We start from the raw sequence: 18,287 nt of genomic DNA on the forward strand, positions 1-18,287 counted from the left end.
AATGGAAATCGAATCAATCGGTACTCATAAGGGTAGTTACTTAGACGAGCTTGTCAAGGTCTTTGCGCTGTCCTATATAAAAAATAAGTTAAGAGACTGACTGTAAAAGATCAAAATTCATGGAAAGAAAGGGCAGCTAGCTTCGGCAAAATAAAGTCAGTAAGCCCATGCAGTTAAGTTAATGTGGCTTGTTTCATCGACTATACTTCAATTTATATTTATAAATTGTATGAATATAAAATTATTGTTTCAATTTTCATAAAAATAAATTGAATCTTTAAGAAATGGTTTGTGCATCTGGAGCTATACTAATTTTGTATACTTTCGAATATACTTTTTAAGATGATGTCGCGTTTTAATTTAAGAAAGATACAAATGCAGCTAAGATATGTATATCCAAAGCTCAGGTATTGCTTTGGAATGTGGGTAGAAAAGAGCGCGATGAACGTTTTCGAGAACGCCCCGTGCCTGTTTTCCCGCTGCCGGCCCATTTCTTGCAGATGCCCACAAATAAATCAAGATAACAAAAGAATGTCGGAGGGAAAAGCGAAAGCGGACAGAAGACAAGTGGATTGGCAGCAACTCTCTGGGGGAATTCTTAAATATTCTTGAGAAGAATTTGTGCGGGACGCGACTGTTAGCAGGGGCGCCTGAAAGCAGGCCACAAATTCATTCCAGCTTTTCAAAAGCTTTTCGGCTAAAGCTTTTCTACCGAGCATAGCCTACTTTTCGGCGCTATTTCTAAGACGTGGAGGGAAAATCCAAGTTCGCATAATTCCCCAGTGCGCGTCGACCTTGAAAATAACGACATCCCTTAAATTCATTTATTGCAGCTCCCTCCCGCCCTCGATCCACATCCCGAGAGGAAACTGAGGTGAGTGCTAAGTTAAGTTGCTTCGGTACGTATACTTGATGTGGCGTATACTTGATGTACCTGGCCAAGGTGGCGAGGTGGCGAGGTGGCGAGGTAACGAGGTAACAGGAACCAGGTTCAGGGAACCCCAGTGCGTCACAGCTCGCACCTCGATGACTTGTGGAAGAGGGCCAGTGCCAAAAATAGCCTCTTCTCTCACCTGTCCGAGCCCCTTGTTTAGCTGCTCGCCTAGGCGGTACGGCGGACGGCCCAAGGGCTTCCCACAGCGGCCCATTCATAATATAATGCGCTGGGCAAACAAGTGAGTGTGCCCCGGTCCCCAGATCCGACAGTCGAAGTCCGAGATGCGAGATGCGAGATCCGACAGCCGATCGGATCCGATCCGGCCTGAATGGGAGATGACGCGGCACGCCGGAGAGTTGGAGAGCTGGGGAGCTGGAAAGCTGGAGAGCCGAGGCGGCTTCTAAACACTTGGGCAAATACGGAGCAACGGCGCTGGTGATTTACCCGGCCATAATCAAGACGGCCAGAGTGTCTGTGGTCAGTTCGGCCCACTCCCAAATGACAGGTGACGACAGTTGGGGTATTTCCTCACGGCGATTCTGGGTTCTGGATTTACGGCTTGACGTCACCGCCCGATTCAGTTGGTCAAGGCTACTGGACCACCATCGCCTCGGGCAGCTGTGCAAGGAATTGGTCTTGGAATCCTGAATCACAAGCGCTTTCTGAAAGGTCTATATGTCTGTCTAGCATATGTGCAATAATTTATCTTGGAATTGCTGCAGTGGGATTTCCTGCTCCATAAAGGGAGTTTCATAGCATAAAATAAAATATTTCGCATGTCAGCCGCAAAATTCTGATCGTGCACCAACATGCGGCAGCAAACGAGAAGGTTCATTGACGGAGACTTCGGGCTTTAACGAAAATTAAAACTGATTCGACTGGCAGTAGTCCCGAAAATCAAATTGAAACAAATTCGGAACGCAATACGACTTTCGGTGTTCCAATCCTCAGCCGAAGCAAGCACTTAAAAGTGCCTAGAGAGTGTCTATAGGAAATTACACTTTAACTCCTATTGATGATGAAGTTTTGCAGTCGATCCAACTGCAATCTACAGAGGGTATTATGACTTCAGTCAGAAGTTTGCAACGCAGTGACCTTCCCTCCGTCCTTTTCAACGCAAACTAGTCACCCCCTTTTACAGCTATCGGGCTAAAACTTTCCCACAAATTTCTAATTACTTCTGAATTTCGAATTTAATTTTCTCAAAATCGGACATTTCGGAGAAGTGGTGGGAAAATAATACTAAACAATCTATAGCTTCGGGAATATAGCTACTATTGGGAATATAATGTTTTGGATTTTAAAGAACTTCGAATTAAATTTAATATACATCGGGCGACTCTACATATAGCTGTCAAGAAAACGGTCAGAGAAATAATGAAATAGTTACAAACTTGCCAAGCCTCCAAGAATGGTTGTAGTTTCCACGTTGTAATGTTATTAATTTTCTCAATCCAATCTAATCCCACAAACTGCGGATGGCTTGGAGTGCAAAATAATAGTCTACCGCCTGCACAGCTCCTGGCAACTGATTTGTGTGTGAGTTGGAGGTTCTGATAAGAAGGAATCCGTCGAGAGCATCAGTGCGTTTTTCCGCCGACAATAATACACTTGTATTAGCTATTTTCCATACTGTGGACCGGCAGTTGATGGACCTTGCAGCCCGGGTTTCTTTGCCCAGCTGACTCCGAGTGCCTTTTATAGCTATTCACTATTGATGGCGATGGACGTACGTCACTCTGGAAGCACTCATGAATGGACGGTCATTTCTAAAAGGGGATTGGCAAACAGGGACGCCGGATGGCGGATCTCCCTCGAAAATGCTGACGCTGCGGACTCGGCTGAGGCCGGGATTTGTGCGTGGCCAGAGTTAGCACCTGCCCGAGTGCGATAATTAGCAGTCAACAAAAGCCGCTTGGCCGAAGCGGAGGAAAATAAGCGAAATTAAATGAAAGCAGGCGGGCAGCGGCATGGGCCACACTACTCAACACTGTCCAAGGGGCTGGCAGCAGTGGAAAGCCCAAAACAAAATATGTTTTCCAGATTTCCCGGAAATACGCGATCTGAAATTGCCCAACCATTAATTACTATGAAACGGAAGTTGGGAATGCATAATTGAATCGGAACTTGGCAGGGCACAGGGGACTCGGCCGGCGATTCCCGACAAGCGGGTCCCTTAAGGGAGCCAGTGAGTAGCACTTGACGTACGCGGCACATGCGACAGCACCCCCGTCAGAGCTTTAATTCCCAGGGCAGCTCCATGAGTAACTCCTCTGAACTTTGGATGCGTTTGTTACTGTTCTCCAATCGCGTGCCATGCGACGCGGCCCATAGAAGAGACACCTGCTGTCCGCGGGCATCTCTTATACTGACTGCCCCATCGGTTGGCTGAAGTCCACTGGGCCCGGTCGTCTCCATTCAGTGTTCAAGCCGCGCACGTGCCAAGCGATCGATCGGAAATGCCTGCGGGACGACGCGTCACTTCCCAGGCAATTGGCAATTGGCACTCGCACCGAGCATCGCCACCGAAAGTTGGCCGCAGCCCAAAGATATTTGAGGATCCGGCGAAGTAAACGCGATTCGCTCATCTCAACCGGTCTTCGAGCAGGGCCTCGCCCAACCAAATCCCAATTACAATTCGCAAACAAACAGAGCACAAAGTATTCGCTAAGATTTGAGATCATTAAGGACGGACCCCAAGTCGCTTCCCCTGCGGTCGGCTTAGAACCCAAAGGCCCCACCAGCCGGTGTAGGGCACAAGAATTCAAAGTGACATCCGTTTTGGGCCATCAAGCGTGTGTGCATAAATTACCTGCGGTGGGTGGAAGAGGCAACTCACTTTCAGCCAGACAGGAAGAAAACAAAGAGACAACGCAATGGTGCAAGTGGGCCCCACCGCCTGACCAGGGAAAAGCCAAGTACTCCCAGTCTGAGTCAGAGACGTCCGATCCCGATCAATCGCATTAGATCTCCGGTGAAATTTGCTCAGTAAATTTGGCTTCTGATACCCATTGCTCGTGGGGTCGAAGGGGTATGTTGTATCCGTGGAGAGGAAGCTTTTCCAGCTACATAAGTGTTCTTACTCCTCACCAGGATCACCCACCTAGCTGATCCCCTGCCGGCCACACTCCCCTAGGCTGAGTAACGGGTATCCGATAGTCGAGGCACTCGGGCCAGGGTTCTGCCTCGTTCGGACTCGAAAATCACAGCTTATAAAGGGAACTTACGCCTCATCGGGATCACCAACCTAGTCGACCCCTTGCACATATGCATACCGCCCACACTGCCCTCGGCTGAGTAACGGGTATCCGATAGTCGAGGCACTGCAGCCCAGGGTTCTCCCTCGTTCGCATTCGATTTCATCGAAATTGAGTTAGCACCAGATAAGCGCTCAGCTGCCATTGGCCCGCAAAAGCGCTGTCGTCATGAAGAGCGGTCGCCGCATGCCGCCGGGCTTTCTGTTGTTGTTGCCGAACGGCACTTGCTGCTGTTGCTGTTGCTGTACGCCGAGTACTGAGTACGTCGGAATCGCACTCGCCGCTCGCCGCTCGCGTGTGTGTGCGTAAAAAGTAAGCTCGGCCACGCGCTGCGCCGCTCGCGGATTGCGGTCCGGCCGCTATTTAAGGGCCGGCGTGTGCCCCAACTCCTCATTAGCCATAAGATCTCGCAGAGCCCAGACGCCAGCTCAGTTTACTCCGGACCCAAGTCTGAACGCCCTAAGAACCTAACAAGCTCGAGATCGCGAGTGCCAATCGTATAAGTCTGACAAAAGCCACAAGCAAAGCCGAGAAAACATGGCCACCAACACAAGTGAATCCGCGGAGATGCTGTTCGTGGAGCGGCTGCAGCAGCAGAGTCCTGCTGGTCCTCCGACCAGGACCTGCTCCCAACAACAACCACGCCAGATGGCCGTGTTCTCCTGTCTCGCCCGCCTGTGTAAGTGCACCCACACCTCTGAATCATGTCCGCCATAAAGCCGCTCTATATCTGCGCCTCCGGCCCGGTATCTCCGGATGTCTCCAGATATCTCCGGATATCTTTCCGTGGCTGTCTGTGTCACCGGTGGGCAAACAACGTTTGCCAGGCCAAACAGAGGCCAAATCGAAATGGAAGTGATCGCAACTAGCATAGTTCTCGGGCCGCAGTTCTCCCTCTCACCAGCGGAGTAACAACCCCTTACTGACCCTGCCTCCCCCTATCCTTACAGCTCCCGCCAAGTGCTGGCTCCTGGGCATCCTGCTGCTGCTGACAGTCGCCTCCAGCTGGCCCTCGGGCACATCCGCCGCCCCCCGCCGCGCCCGAGGACTGCACCTGATCTTGGAGCACCGACACCACCGCCCCCACCGCCACCACCAGCAGGCGAGATCGGCGCGTCCGACTCCCAGGATCGTAACATTGCCCACCAACCAGACCGCCCCGACCCAGTGCTCGAGCATGAGTATGACGCCCAACATATCCGCCCTGGAGGAGGCTCGGAGCGTAGCCGCCAGCACGCGGGAGGCCGTCATCTGTCTGACCCAGGAATACGTAAGTGGAGCACTCGAATGCCTCGGGCCAACAGAAATGCTAACCTCTTCTACTTCCGCACAAATAGGTGGAGAACATGCACGAAAACGACCTCAAGGGAACCATCAAGAAATACTCGTATCACGATCTGTCTCTGAAGCATCCGCTGCAGGTTGAGGTCGGCAAGGTTGCCTTCAACAACGAGAAGGATACCTTCGAGTACGTGAACCCTGAGACGGTGTCCTCAATCGAAGAGGAGCTGCCCAAGATCATAGAGACGCTGCTTGTGCTGGAGCACCTTTTCGAAAAAATCGAGTTCCCCTACAAGGCCTGGCACTGCTACTTCGCCAATTTCATGAACTTCTTCGAGCACAACATGCACTGGGCCATGAGGGTTGCCAACCAGAACGCTGTTTGCAATGCCGCCTTCTCCGAGTACAACGACAAACACGTATTGCTGGAGTTCGGCGCCGCCTTGGAGACCATCAAGGTGCTGACCGTTGTGGAGCACAAGTACGAGCAGCTGATCGCTCTGAACCCACTGGCACAGTGATCCGCTGGCCCCCGCAGACCACGTTCCAGACGCAACAAGCCATACCAAAAACAACCGCCTCCGACGACCCACTGCAATCTCAAGCTGCTAGGCTACGCCCCGTACTCGTATAACCAGTGCTATCCTTAGTTGCCACTGGGAAACCCCCAACTGGCTTAGTCCCAATTATTTATAATAACTTATTACCGTCATCCCCCGCACAGCCATTCGTATTTATATCGCTTCGCATCCTATTTATATACATATCACCATACTCACACAACACATTCACCGCCTCGCAGGCTCGATAACTTATGAAAACTACCGCTTAAGTGAATTTTTTTACACCATTGTATTATGACTTTCAATAAATTATATTGATTATGCGCATGAGCGGAAGCGTGTGAAATCTGGATAGTTGGCGGGTTATTCAGAGTATCAAGAGTTGTGGAAGTCTTGCAAACATTGCACTTTGTGTTGAGTACGTAAGAAATGGAACCCCTAAGGTCGTTAGATGTGAATAGTTGGACGGTATTTTCCCAAAGCCAGTGTTATAATACCGTACTATTTGGATCCCAAAAATCTTCCACACTAATTGCTCTAACGTATTCGCAAAGTGCTTTGGGAACCCGAGGCTCTAACAGTGATTTTTTATTTCTAGATATTTTGTATACTAATTGAATCCTACAAATCTTCCACTGTGTTTACCTTAGCATATTGGGAAAGTGCTTTGGAAAACCGAGGTTCTAACAATGGTATTTCATTGCCAGATACTTTTTATTAGGCCCTGTTGAACTGCAAATTGTTGTGGCAAGAGGGTGTATGATCTCTGGTACTTCCAGACCACAACCCCGGGCCCCAATTACCACTCCCACGTATCGGAAATACTCGGGAAATGTGCGAGATTCCAATTTGGGCCCGACTCGTCACCCACGACCACCCTGACCCACCCCATCGTCGTTTTAGCTCGTGCCCGGGGCACGTTCCGCTAGATACATATGTATCCGAGGTTTTTCACTCGCTATCCGTGGGCTTGGAGAAAACCCCGAGTACCGCAAGCCAGCAGGAGCTGTGACTCATGGACCATTGGCGAAATGTCGGGCAGTCGTCGTCGCGTGATCTCTGCGTGTGACGAAGGTACTGTTATGTAGATAGCTGCGGACACAGATACGGATATGTAGTATCTGGGCACACGTACGCGCAGTTGCCGGTCGGCAGGGGTATTGTGTTGCCTTCGCGGAGGGGCTGGGATTACCGTTGCCACTTCGAGGGCTTCCCGTTTTTTGGGGTAACCAGATCGGCCTGGATCGCAGCGATCAAAGATGGAGGTGCGCCGGGCTGGGGTCCTGGTTTTGGATGTGGCATATGCATTCGGACTTGTATCTGGGGTGGGGATGGGGCTGGGGCAGTTCGCGTGGCAATGGCGTCAGTCGCCCCGAAGAGCCGCCGCAGTTGTTGCTGTAGGACCCAGCGCCGAGCATTGAGTCAGCGGCAGAGGCCGCAGCAGCGGCGCAGCGCAGCAGCAGCAGCTCCTCTGCTGCAGCGTCTGGGTTTATGAATGAAACTCCAGGTCCACACAGAGTTCCGCTCGCCAACCTGTTATCTCCGCGCGCCACGCTCTCGCGCTCTCTGGCCGGCGGCAACCTGTTGCCACCGCTCTTCCGGCACTCTTCCACTCGAGTCGCCGCCGCTCTCGGCGCTCTCTGCGACGCTCTCCCGCTCTCTGCTGGCGCCCCGCCATTGGCCAGGCCGCTTCGTGGCCGCTCGTCTTCGGAGCGCTGCTCAGCGGGCGGCGGGCCAATCAGCGGCGGTCGCCTTGCACACACTGACGCGCACACCGACGGGCCTACGTGCGGCCGCCACCCACACAAGTGCGCCGCCAGGCACGCCCCCCGGCACCCCCTTGGCCCCCACCGGGCTCTAAATCTAATTTGGAAACCACAACGCCCTCAGGCAGGCGCCCGGTCGAAGGTACACTCAAAAAAATACAGGCTCTACTTTAGCAATTGTGTATAAAATTGAGACAACCCGTAGGATTGCCTATGCAAAAGTAACTTTTACAAACAGTAAACAAAGCAACAGCAAAGTGCACCTAACTATTTTTAATAGTTTCTTACCGTTTTTTATAGTTCCACGCCGAGGTGTGCTTAGTATACAAAGTATTTTCCAAAGTTTTCCCCATAGTCCTTACAAAAATAAAATAAAAAAAGAATGTATAGTCTAATATATTCTTTGCGAATGTGGGAAATGTGGAGAAAGCTACCAAAACAACAGGTTACTGCAGGTTGTTTAAATTAAGTCTGAAGTATCTCAACAGGCAAATTCAGGGAAAATCCTCATAATACAGTATGCCATTTATGATACACAGCAATTATTTGTTAAAACTGCATGGTGATTCATCTATATACATATGTGTATATTGATATGTAATGAAAAGCCACAGAATTGTGTAATTTCAATGTTTTTCTATAGATAAAAGTCCCCGCCAACTCAGAAAGTCAAAATTTATGTAACTTTGTGTTTGCTCGGTTTATATTTTATCAAAACTTATGTAACTTTCGGTTTATATTTGATTTTTATTGCCTTGCATTTGGTTTTAGATAAAGTCTGTGCTATCAGAACGGAAGCTTCTTGTGTAAACAGAGCCTCGTGGTTTAAGTTAAATTTTATTTATTTACACATATGTGTATGATACAGATAAATAGAACTATTTTGATATAAAGTGGTGATATACAGTGGTTGTAAGATTTAAAAGTACACACTTTCGTCAAAATACAATAACAATAAAATAAAAACACATTATTATTGACCAATACCAAACGAGTTAGTGTTGTTTCTTGTAGGGGAAGGATAAATGAGATAAAAAATCTACTACAACTGCCAGTAGAGTCCGTAATTAATCGATTCGCACACAGGTTTTTAGTTACTTTGTTTAATTAAATCGCTGGCTTCATCAGCTAAACTATATTTTAAGGCATTAATTTGTATTTGTTGTTTGCACCAAAAGCCAGTGGTAATTAAAATGCGGGTAAACGCTTTGCCCTACAATCCAAATGCAGCAAATGAACTTCAAAGGGTTAAATCCCGCCGAGGATTTCCTCAATTAACCCCTCCAGCCCAGATAAAGTCCATGGCGAATGGCGATTGCAACGGCAATCGAGGACCGGACGAGCGGCGGAAGCGGACCAACAAACAGCTAGACAAGCAAATCGACTGACTAACCGTTCAAGTTACCGTCTCGGATGTGAGAATTGCAGCGGAGATCTTGATAAAGCGAGCGATTTTACGCATAATCAAAGGCATCAAAACAACTGGGCATCGGGGAGAGAACTCACACCTCCTCCCCCGACCAGCAACGCACACCCACCGAACCGGGGAAGCGGGAGGGTCACCTTTCGGCCGGCTAGGTAGGCAGGCCGGCGGACAGGCGGACCGGCGGACCGGAGGCTCAGGTCCTGCGAAAGGGACGGGAGCTAAGCAGCGTGTAATGACGGATGGCCTCCTCGGCTTGTAGTCGGCTTGTATCTGCTGGATGTATCCGTGTATCTGCGTATCTCTCGGTTAACCTTCCTCGCCGAGGTCGAGGTGTTCGCTGCGGCAATTAAAGCGTATCCTTAGCATTCGCTACGCCGCTAAAAAATTACACCATGACAGGACACAATGCATTCAGCCAGCCGAGGACCTCACAGGACAGCTCAATTTTGTAGCAAAATATTTTTGTTGTCCAGAACGAATCGCAAGTAAAACAGAAAGTCGGCCCGGGGCGGGGGAGGAGAGGGAGAAGGAGGAGGGGGCGGCCTCCCGCCGCGAGTCCTGCGTGTGTGTGTACCGACAGCAGCAGCAGGAGCTCATCAATGCAATAATCGTGTCCATCTGAGGCGAATAGAGATGTGCGCACATCCACGGCCCCTGGATCCCACAGAGGCTGGAATGGCTCGATGAAGCTGTTGCTCCGGGTGCGAATTGTCTGGGTGCGCACTCGTTGTTTGTGCCCCGCCGCCCGTTTCCCAAAGGAGCGGCACAAAGGTGTGCGCTGCCACCTTGATATATGTGCGCGTCCCTCTCTGTGGGTTGTGGGTCCTGCGAGGCCTGCGAGGCCTGCGAGTCCTCCGAGTCCGGTGAGTCCTGCGAGTCCTGCCTCGCGGCGAAATCAAGGCGAGTGGCCCCGCTGCGCGACACAACTGCTTCCTGCAGCAGTTGCTGCACGCTGCACTTACGGTTAGACGCAAGGACGAGCGCTCCGCTGCGACCTCTGGTCCCTTCGGCCGCTATCTGGCCATCTACAGCTGTTTTTGCGCCGCCCAAAACAATGCGGCCATAATGCCGAGCGCTGCCCACAACAACAACTGCAGCAGAGCGCTCGATTTAATTAGGCCGTCAATTGTGCAAGCCCTCGAGAGCCGGGCGAAGTCGAGGTGACCAGGGGAGGTCTAGGTAGCGCTGGTCGGGCTGGGGCTGCGATCGGGCCATCGGGAGTACCTGGCCACTGGGCGGGCTCCTGGGAAGGTTTCCCACCCAAACAGGGCTCGCTGACCCCTACAGCAACTGCAAGCTGCTGTTAAGTTTAATCGTATGGTGTGTGAAATATAGTAAATATTTATAAAGGCTCTTATAACATGCCAATAGTTTTTACTTATCCTTAATCGTCAAACATTGTTAACGGTGGGAATTTAGAAGCATTTGAGATAAGGCCTTTGGATCGGGGTTTGAGTGGGCATGTGGGATACTATAATTTTACAATAATATTACATAACATTACAACAATGTTTACAAAGTAGTGTATTAATAAGAGATTTTAATTTAGGCTGAATTTACAATGATGTAATTTCCCATGCGAAACATGTGCATTTTGCACTCCTGAGGAACTTTATGGTGTTTTGGGAGATTGAATTCGTGCGGTTAGTCAGTGTTGCGATGGGGTTAGTGTTCTGGGGGATAATAATAACGTGATCTTATGTTGTTGTAAACAAAAGGTTTCCATCCATCAACCACGATCTTAAGTTAAAATGGCTTTAGTCCTAAGATTGTACTGTTGTGGCTCTACTTTATTAATAATATTTATTTTATTTTGCTATATAGTATTTTCGTACAATATCATAGGTATGTTATTATCTTAGTATCTTAATCAACAAATACAAATATTTAAAAGATTCCAAACTCGAAGCATATGTATTGGTTTTCTGCAAAGTAGTGGACTTTGTAGTGTAGTGGCGAATGAGAACATTTTAGAAAGTGTATTTATTTAGTCGAATCAACAGGCATTACATAACATTTTTCGGCCTTTTTATAATTAGTAGAAGAAATACGTATAAGTGCTTCCCCTTTAATTACAGAATTTCTAATAAGACAATTTCAACTAAAAAGAGTATTTTGCAACTTAATTATCTTTTCAGAGACATATAGCACGTCACCGTAGCATTAATTGTTTACAAATTATTAGCACATTAAATCAAGTTTTTTTTTTGATTTTCCGCCAAAAGTCACAGAACAAACGTTTTCCATCTCGAGCTACTCTATACACCCGTAGGGTTTTCAAAACCCTTAAACTATGATGGGATTCCGAGTTGGAATTACCTCTGAGCGGAACCTCGTATTTCACCGCTTTTTCTCCAAAAGAACTCCATGTTTTTAAGGTTTTGGTATGCAATCTTCTTAGTTTTTGAGATACCTTTCTAGATTTTCAATTCTGCTTCTATATATACTAGTTGTTATATTTATTTTTATTTTTATTGGTTTTTGGATTATTTCATTCAATGAATGTTAGCATAAGGTCCATAAAAATAATGCCTAGATAATATTTCCTACAGATTATAGCTCTCATCTTAGCTAAGATACTCTTAAAGTAGGATACACAATTGGGGCTTTCCAGCCCACTTTCCAGGGAACGATCGCCCTACTTTCCACGCGGGGCGTTCTCGAAGAGGATAGCTTCTTAACCTGGACCAGCGGAGTGTGGCGGTGGTCATTTCCGCTGATCACTCTCTGGGCCGCTCCGAGGGCCAGGACTCTTGCGGAGGGGTGAGCAGTCCGCCCAAGGTCACCGGCGGCCGAGGGAGGGAGCGAGAGGGCCGGCTGGGCCAGAGCGGGATGGAGGCAGGCATGCAGCGCCTTTGGGGCCAGGTAGGCTCTCTGCGCTCTCTCTCTCCCGCTCGCGCTGCCTCTTTGAGTGAGTGGCGCGGATTGGGCAAGAGGGAAACTCGAGTCGCAATGGCGACCGGGCCGAGGTCGACCTGGCGCGCAGGAGCAAGAGGGACGGCGAGAGGACAGCCGGTTGGCAGGCTCACGCGCACCAGCGCACGCCAGGTAGGAGCTCACACGGACGCACGCACACAGGCGGCGGTGCACAGGTGACCTGCGCAAGAGGATGCCGATCGCAGGCGCGCGACAAGGACGGGGCGAGCCTGTCGAGCGGCGGTCTCCTTCTGGCTCGGACCGGATCGGACCATGGCGTACCGCCCGGCCGGCGGCGGGCAGCGACGCCGGCAGAGGCCGGCCGAGCCGCAAAGGCCGCTCAGCGCGCAACTGCCTCGGTTTCCATTTCAGTTTCGGTTTCGGCCTTTTGGCGCTGCTCATCGGGTCGGTAACGCTCTGGTATCTGGTATCTGGTGTCCGCAGCCGCAGCCGCCGCCGCCGCAGCCTCTCAGCGAAGAAAGCTGGTCAAATCCGGCGCGACTGTGGGCTCAGTTCGGTTTCACACTCGAACGCGAGCAGAAGTGTCCGCGAGTCAGTCCCAAAGCGAAGAGAAACACCAAAGCCCCAGAACAGATCGTCCATCGGTCGCCACACACATATTCAGATACATTTTTTTGCGAGTGTTGTGTTGCAAGTGCCCCGCAGTCGAACCGCCGGAACAGAGCTATCTACCGACCGGCCCTTGGATTAACGCACCGCCAGCAACGAGGATCCCGCGAGGATCCTGGCCAACTCTACTTTTCAACTATAATGCGGTGTGTGTATTATTTTTGATTTGAACTCGACTTAAGAGCAGCCCTGGAGAGTGGAGAAAGGACGGCCACTCCGCGCTAGAATCGCAAAGGATATTTCCGAAAATCAGTTCTCCACTCTTCAACTGGCTCATCAGCGGTGAACGATCAACGATATAGGGCCTTGGAGGGCTAGAACTGCCACCAGGAAAAGGCATAGATTTAGTTAGTTCTCGGGTTCCGAATTGAAGGATAAAAACGACACTCAGATTCGACAATCAAAAGTAGCTAGCACATATAGAAATTTGAAATTCCAGAGCTCAAAATCCAAAATTCGAAACCAAATTTCCCACACTCTCACACTTGAAGCCAGCCAGCAACGTAGCTTCCGCGCTCGAGCCCACCGCCTGGACGAGATTAGAGCAGATCTTCAGTACTCGCTCAGGCTACTCTCGAGTTAATTGTCTAAATTAACGAGTTTTCCCCGCCCCCACACACACATATCTCGCCCTGGAAGAGACAAAAACAAAGAAAAGCGAAAAAAAGCAGAAAAACACACGCAGAGAAAATGTTAAAAAAGGCGAGCCAAATTGTTCAGACTGTTGTCCGGTTGCAGTTGTGCTCGCAGTGAAGGAGCTCGGCATCGGCACCCGAGCATCCCAGCATCCCACCGTCCGTCCCGTAGACCCACCACTACCCAGCACCAGGACCCGCCAGGAGCCAGCCACCTAGTCCCAACCATAAAATCGAACCGAACCGAATCGCTCAGGGAGGAGTTGTAATCGCAGATCGTTGATCGTCCGCGTTGATGCTGAAATTGCTTAGTTGAACTTACTTTTGCATTCTCGATTCTCATTGTGTGTCTCTCTCTCTCTCTATCCCGCCCCTTGCCCCGTCCCCATTTTGTGCCACGCCCTGTTTGTGTACATAAACCATCACCACCCACCACCACCCACTGTTTGTTGTGTCGGATTTGGATACGGACGCGGACCCCGGACAGCAGTTGGTTGGCAGTGCGCTGCGACCACAGCTAAAGGCAGCACCACGGCAGCCGGCAACGGAAACGGAAAGGCCCGGGGAAGAGGAAGCGGCTGCCATGCGGCGATGGCTCGTCCGCTGCTCCTGCTCCTGCCCAGCCTCCTCCTCCTCCTCGCCGCCCAGCTGCCCCACCCGGCCCAGGGGCGCAGCACCACCAGCAGCGGCGGCCTCACGGTGATCGACAGCGATCGCCTGCGCGTCCGCACCACCTCGAGCAGCGCCCCCAGCTCCGGCCAGCCAGCGATCCCGCCCGCCAGCTCCGGTCCGCGCAAGCGCCACCGGAAGCGCAACAGCAACTGGATCGACTACCGCAACTTCGACGAGAACACCACGGCCCTGGAGTGGGCCAATCCCTGCGGGGGCAACTACCACCCCGCGGCAGCAGACCGCTTCAACCGCCAGCGGCCCAGGCAGGTGAGTCCACGGCGCTCTCGCGATCCCCCTGAGCAGGTGTCTAACCGCCGCCCTCTCCCTTTGCACTCTCATCCGCAGAGCTTCAATCAGCTGAAGCGCCACGCCTTCCGGGAGTACCGCAGCCTCAACAGCAGCCAGGATGCGGCCATCGACATCCGCAACATGACCATGTGGTCGCTCCACACGCACAACTACAAGTTCCTGCCCAAGCTCAAGCCCAATTCCACGGTAGGTGAAAGTCCCTGGCTTTAGGGGGTTCCCTGGCTCAGATGGTACTTTAAGATTACAAAAGAAACCTTAAATTGAGTCCCCTTAGCTATCTTATCCATGGGGTCCATTTCCTAAAAAGTATCTATTCCTTCCTAGGTTTTAGATAGTACTTAACCCTTCATGGAACGGAATTTTTCTATGAAATCGGTTATCATTTCCCTTACCCTTTATTGCATCCATTATTTATAATATTCAGCTATCTTTGTGTAGTTTTTAGTAATGTCGAACCCTCATAGGACCCATTTTCTTCTTTTTGTAACTTTTTGTGAATATCTCTTTGTAAGGATCTCCCCAACTCGAACCCCACTAATCCAACATTTCCCCGGCCTTTCTCTTTCTCCCCCAGATTGCCCTGAAGCGCTGGTACCGCAACATGCAAACGTACGTGGCCAGCTTCGCGTATCTGAGGCGCCAGCAGATCCGCTGGGACCAGCGGTCCATCACCCGCGAGTCGAGCACCGCCCGCGAGCTGCGCGAGCTGCTCCTGAGCTCGCGGCGCATCCTCTGCGAGCTGGAGACCGCCGTCAACCAGACGCAGAGTCCGCGCCAGAAGCAGCGGCGCAGTGGTGCGGCGGTGGTTGCCGTTGGCGGCGGCGGCGGCGGAGGTGCCGCCACCACGACCACGTCGACCCAGCTGCCGCAGATCTCGCGGCTGGAGATGAACAAGCGTCTGAAGCTGCGCTCCAAGACGGGGGCCTCCGACGGCCACGGCGGAGCCAGTGCATCCGCGGCGGGCGAGGCGGACACGATCGACATGCGGTTCGTGAAGCACCACTACTACGACTTCCTGCGCACCATGTACCAGCTGCTGAGGCGGGACGGCAAGCGCGTGAAGAGCCGTCCGCGCAAGCACCACAGGAAGCACCGCAACCAGCACCAGAAGAGCCACAAGAAGCAGCAGCAGCAGCAGCAGCTGGCGGAGCAGCTGGAGCAGCGCTGGCGGAGCTCGGCCGCGAACGGCAAGGAGTTCAACGAGGTGTCCAAGCCAGCGGCAGGCGGTGCAGCCGCGGCTGCAGCAGGTGGCAGCGCCCAGTTCGCGACTGGCAGGCGTGGAAAGCGCCAGTCGAAACGCGTGCAGCGCACGTGAGGCCACGGCCACACACATAGAGCCCCCTCACCACACCCCACACTTCCTCAGGCCACGCCCCTTCCCTGTCCCGCCCTTAATTTAACCGTTTATCGATCGATCGTAGCTTAAGTAAATTATTTGATTGCCAGCACCGACTCTCCATTTCATTGCAAGTATTACCACATTCCGTATTTATTGAGGCAGGCGCGAGGAGCATGTAGCGTAAGACCCGAAACCGTAGGCCCCGATCCGCAGTTGCCGTTCTAGTCACATAAGAGCAACCGCCAGCCACCTAGCCACCTAGCCACCTAGCCACCACCAGTTATGGTCCACTGGAGAGTATTATCCACCCCGCCCCGCCCCAAGCTGAATTGTATGTGACCTTTGAGTAGGCTAAGCACCCACCATCATATCCACAACCATATCCACGCCCCTAGGCTAAGTTTCGATCTTAAGGCACACTTTTTTTTCGTAGGCTAGCTTGTGTTTGACATCTGTGATATAGTGCTTGACTAGTTCGTATTTAACCTAATTGTAAATATTGACCGCATGCGTCGCATCCATGCTTTCGTAGTCTAAGCTCGCCCCTAGAAATCGACTTTCGTATTTATAGACCGACCGATATTTGACTAAGCCAGCAGCGAAATAAAACGAACAATAAACTGAATTGAATCTGAAAATAAAATTGCACTGTTTTTCAATACTTGGGAACGCCGGAAAAGCGGGGAAAGTGTTGATAAGATACACTTACAATAAATGGGAAGTGCAGATATCACTCCTTTGCAACATCTTTTGGATGTACAGTTGCGTCAAAAGCCCCATTGGGTGACAGTTCATCTTTGTGCTATAAAATTGACATTTTTGACAATATTTCTGAACTGTTTTCGAAAATAAGTAGAGCTGCATCTCTACTATATGAAAGTGAAGTGTAGTAACGGTTTTTGTAACTAAGATTCATTTATAGAAAACTGTATTTGATCACTGTCATAGTAATCTTAAGGGGGTTTCTCGGTTTGTAATATTTCGAAACGTATGACTAATATAAAGTACAAATCGAAAAGGGTTTTACCTTCAAAACTATATTTATTTAGCAGACTATTACATGAAAGGTATTTTATTTAAATTATCATTATTGCTTAAGTTAATTGAAGAAAATGGGTATTTTATAAGATCAATATAACATTATTTGATCTCTGACTTTTTGCATTAAATTTTCTTTATATGATTCATGGAAGCTATATCCTAAAGAGTAGTGTAGCGCTAGATAGCTCCATCACGGCAATTAGGATCGAGGGATCCCACCAGTCCGGTACCCTTGACCCACTTTTGGGGACTCGCCTTCGCGTCTTCGCCTTCGTGGGCCTGCCTTTATGGCTCCTCCGTGGGACGCGGGTTTTACGATATCCAGCGGCGTCAAACTATTAGCACGCCAGGGCCAGCTCCCAGCTCCCATCTGGGACCTCCATCCTCCTTCGATCCAGATCCAGATCCCCACCTGCGCCTACCTGGCCCAGAAACCGATGAATGGACTGCGATCAACGAACCACTCAATGAAAGTTCGCGCCAAGAGCAGCGGCAGCGGCAGCGGCAGCAGCACTTCAAAGCTGATCACCATCATCAGTGGTCTTAGAGCGAGCCCGGGATGCCAATGAGGCTGGGATCAGGGAGCAGATGAGCCGCCGCTTATCCCCGGGGTTAACTAAAACACGGCTACACTTGTCCTGGTCTGCGTCGCCGCTTCCGTCTGAGTCTGCGTCGGCGGCTGGAATCGAGAAATCCCCGCTTTGTTTTAAGCGGATTTAGGCAAATTTACTTTTTAATGCCTTGGCTTATTGCCAAGCTCCGTTTAGGGCGCTTAGTGGCAACTTAAGGCCACGTCCAGCCGGATTATTAGCACTCGGCGAACGGAAGCAGTCTGCAGTGTCCTCGATGAGGGAGATCAGGGGACAACTATTGACATGCAAATGGATTAGCACGAGACGCTGAGCGAAAACATTTCTGCGTGCATTATAATGCCGCCTAAGCCGTTTATTGATTGCAATCGATCGAAGGAAGCCCAGACTCTAAGCCGCTCCAGGGTTCGCTTAGGGTGTTCTGGCCGAGCTCCGTAGTCCAGTGTCAAGTGTCCCCTTTGGCCTGGACTCTCTTCGCCTGAGCCCTTTGGCTAAGTAGGTGTTGTTATGTTTTTAGCTGTCATAAATATTGTAAAACTCGGTAAATATTTAAACAGCGTGCACAATAAAGGCAAATGCCAAGAGGCTCGAGGTTCGCCGGGCAGGGCATTCCGGCAACTAGGCAACCAGGCAACCTGGTAACCTGGCAACCAGGCCTCCAGGCAGCCCAGCATCCAGGCACTGTGACGTTTCGAGCTCGGCTCTGGCTTTGTTTTCGGCCTGGCCATAACGGGGCCCGGCCGGCGGCTACCTGCTGCCGGGTGAAATTTGAATATGTGCCTGGCCAGAAGAGATTAACAACATTTAATAACCCATCACTGCGCCGTCCCGCTCCCACGCATTGTGCCGACAATTTTGCAAGATAACTGCATTTGTGCAGTCCTTTGTGCCGGCCACTTTTTGCCATTGTCCTGCCATTTTGCGC

General features: G+C 50.7%; 2 protein-coding genes across 4 annotated transcripts; both read left to right on the forward strand.

Moving 5' to 3' along the window:
- Window positions 1-4,109: 4,109 nt before the first annotated feature.
- On the forward strand, window positions 4,110-6,368 carry LOC108032948 (uncharacterized). Its single transcript, XM_044093510.2, has 3 exons — window positions 4,110-4,873; window positions 5,145-5,464; window positions 5,532-6,368. Exons 1-3 carry the CDS (start codon window positions 4,732-4,734, stop codon window positions 5,994-5,996), a joined length of 927 nt encoding a protein of 308 aa, XP_043949445.1. The 5' UTR covers window positions 4,110-4,731; the 3' UTR covers window positions 5,997-6,368.
- Window positions 6,369-12,604: 6,236 nt separating this feature from the next.
- On the forward strand, window positions 12,605-16,333 carry LOC108033227 (uncharacterized). Of its 3 annotated transcripts, none has more exons than XM_017107492.3 (4): window positions 12,605-12,922; window positions 13,899-14,350; window positions 14,429-14,578; window positions 14,967-16,333. In XM_017107492.3, the coding sequence occupies exons 2-4, from the start codon at window positions 14,003-14,005 to the stop codon at window positions 15,705-15,707; spliced, it is 1,239 nt and encodes a 412-aa protein (XP_016962981.1). In that variant the 5' UTR covers window positions 12,605-12,922; window positions 13,899-14,002; the 3' UTR covers window positions 15,708-16,333. The 3 variants fall into 3 exon arrangements, with proteins under 3 accessions (XP_016962981.1, XP_016962983.1, XP_050746562.1); XM_017107494.3 differs by having other exon boundaries at window positions 13,902-14,350; XM_050890605.1 differs by lacking the exon at window positions 12,605-12,922 and having other exon boundaries at window positions 13,160-14,350.
- Window positions 16,334-18,287: the final 1,954 nt, after the last annotated feature.

This window comes from Drosophila biarmipes, chromosome X, assembly GCF_025231255.1.
Source record: "Drosophila biarmipes strain raj3 chromosome X, RU_DBia_V1.1, whole genome shotgun sequence".
NCBI lineage: Eukaryota > Metazoa > Arthropoda > Insecta > Diptera > Drosophilidae > Drosophila > Drosophila biarmipes.

Coding starts and splice junctions, on each gene's coding strand:
- LOC108032948 (XM_044093510.2), top strand. CDS start 4,732: ATGGCCACCAACACAAGTGAATCCGCGGAGATGCTGTTCGTGGAGCGG. Junction 4,874..5,144: donor CTCCTGTCTCGCCCGCCTGT/GTAAGTGCACCC, acceptor CTATCCTTACAG/CTCCCGCCAAGTGCTGGCTC. Junction 5,465..5,531: donor TCTGTCTGACCCAGGAATAC/GTAAGTGGAGCA, acceptor CCGCACAAATAG/GTGGAGAACATGCACGAAAA.
- LOC108033227 (XM_017107492.3), top strand. CDS start 14,003: ATGGCTCGTCCGCTGCTCCTGCTCCTGCCCAGCCTCCTCCTCCTCCTC. Junction 14,351..14,428: donor ACCGCCAGCGGCCCAGGCAG/GTGAGTCCACGG, acceptor TCTCATCCGCAG/AGCTTCAATCAGCTGAAGCG. Junction 14,579..14,966: donor AGCTCAAGCCCAATTCCACG/GTAGGTGAAAGT, acceptor TTTCTCCCCCAG/ATTGCCCTGAAGCGCTGGTA.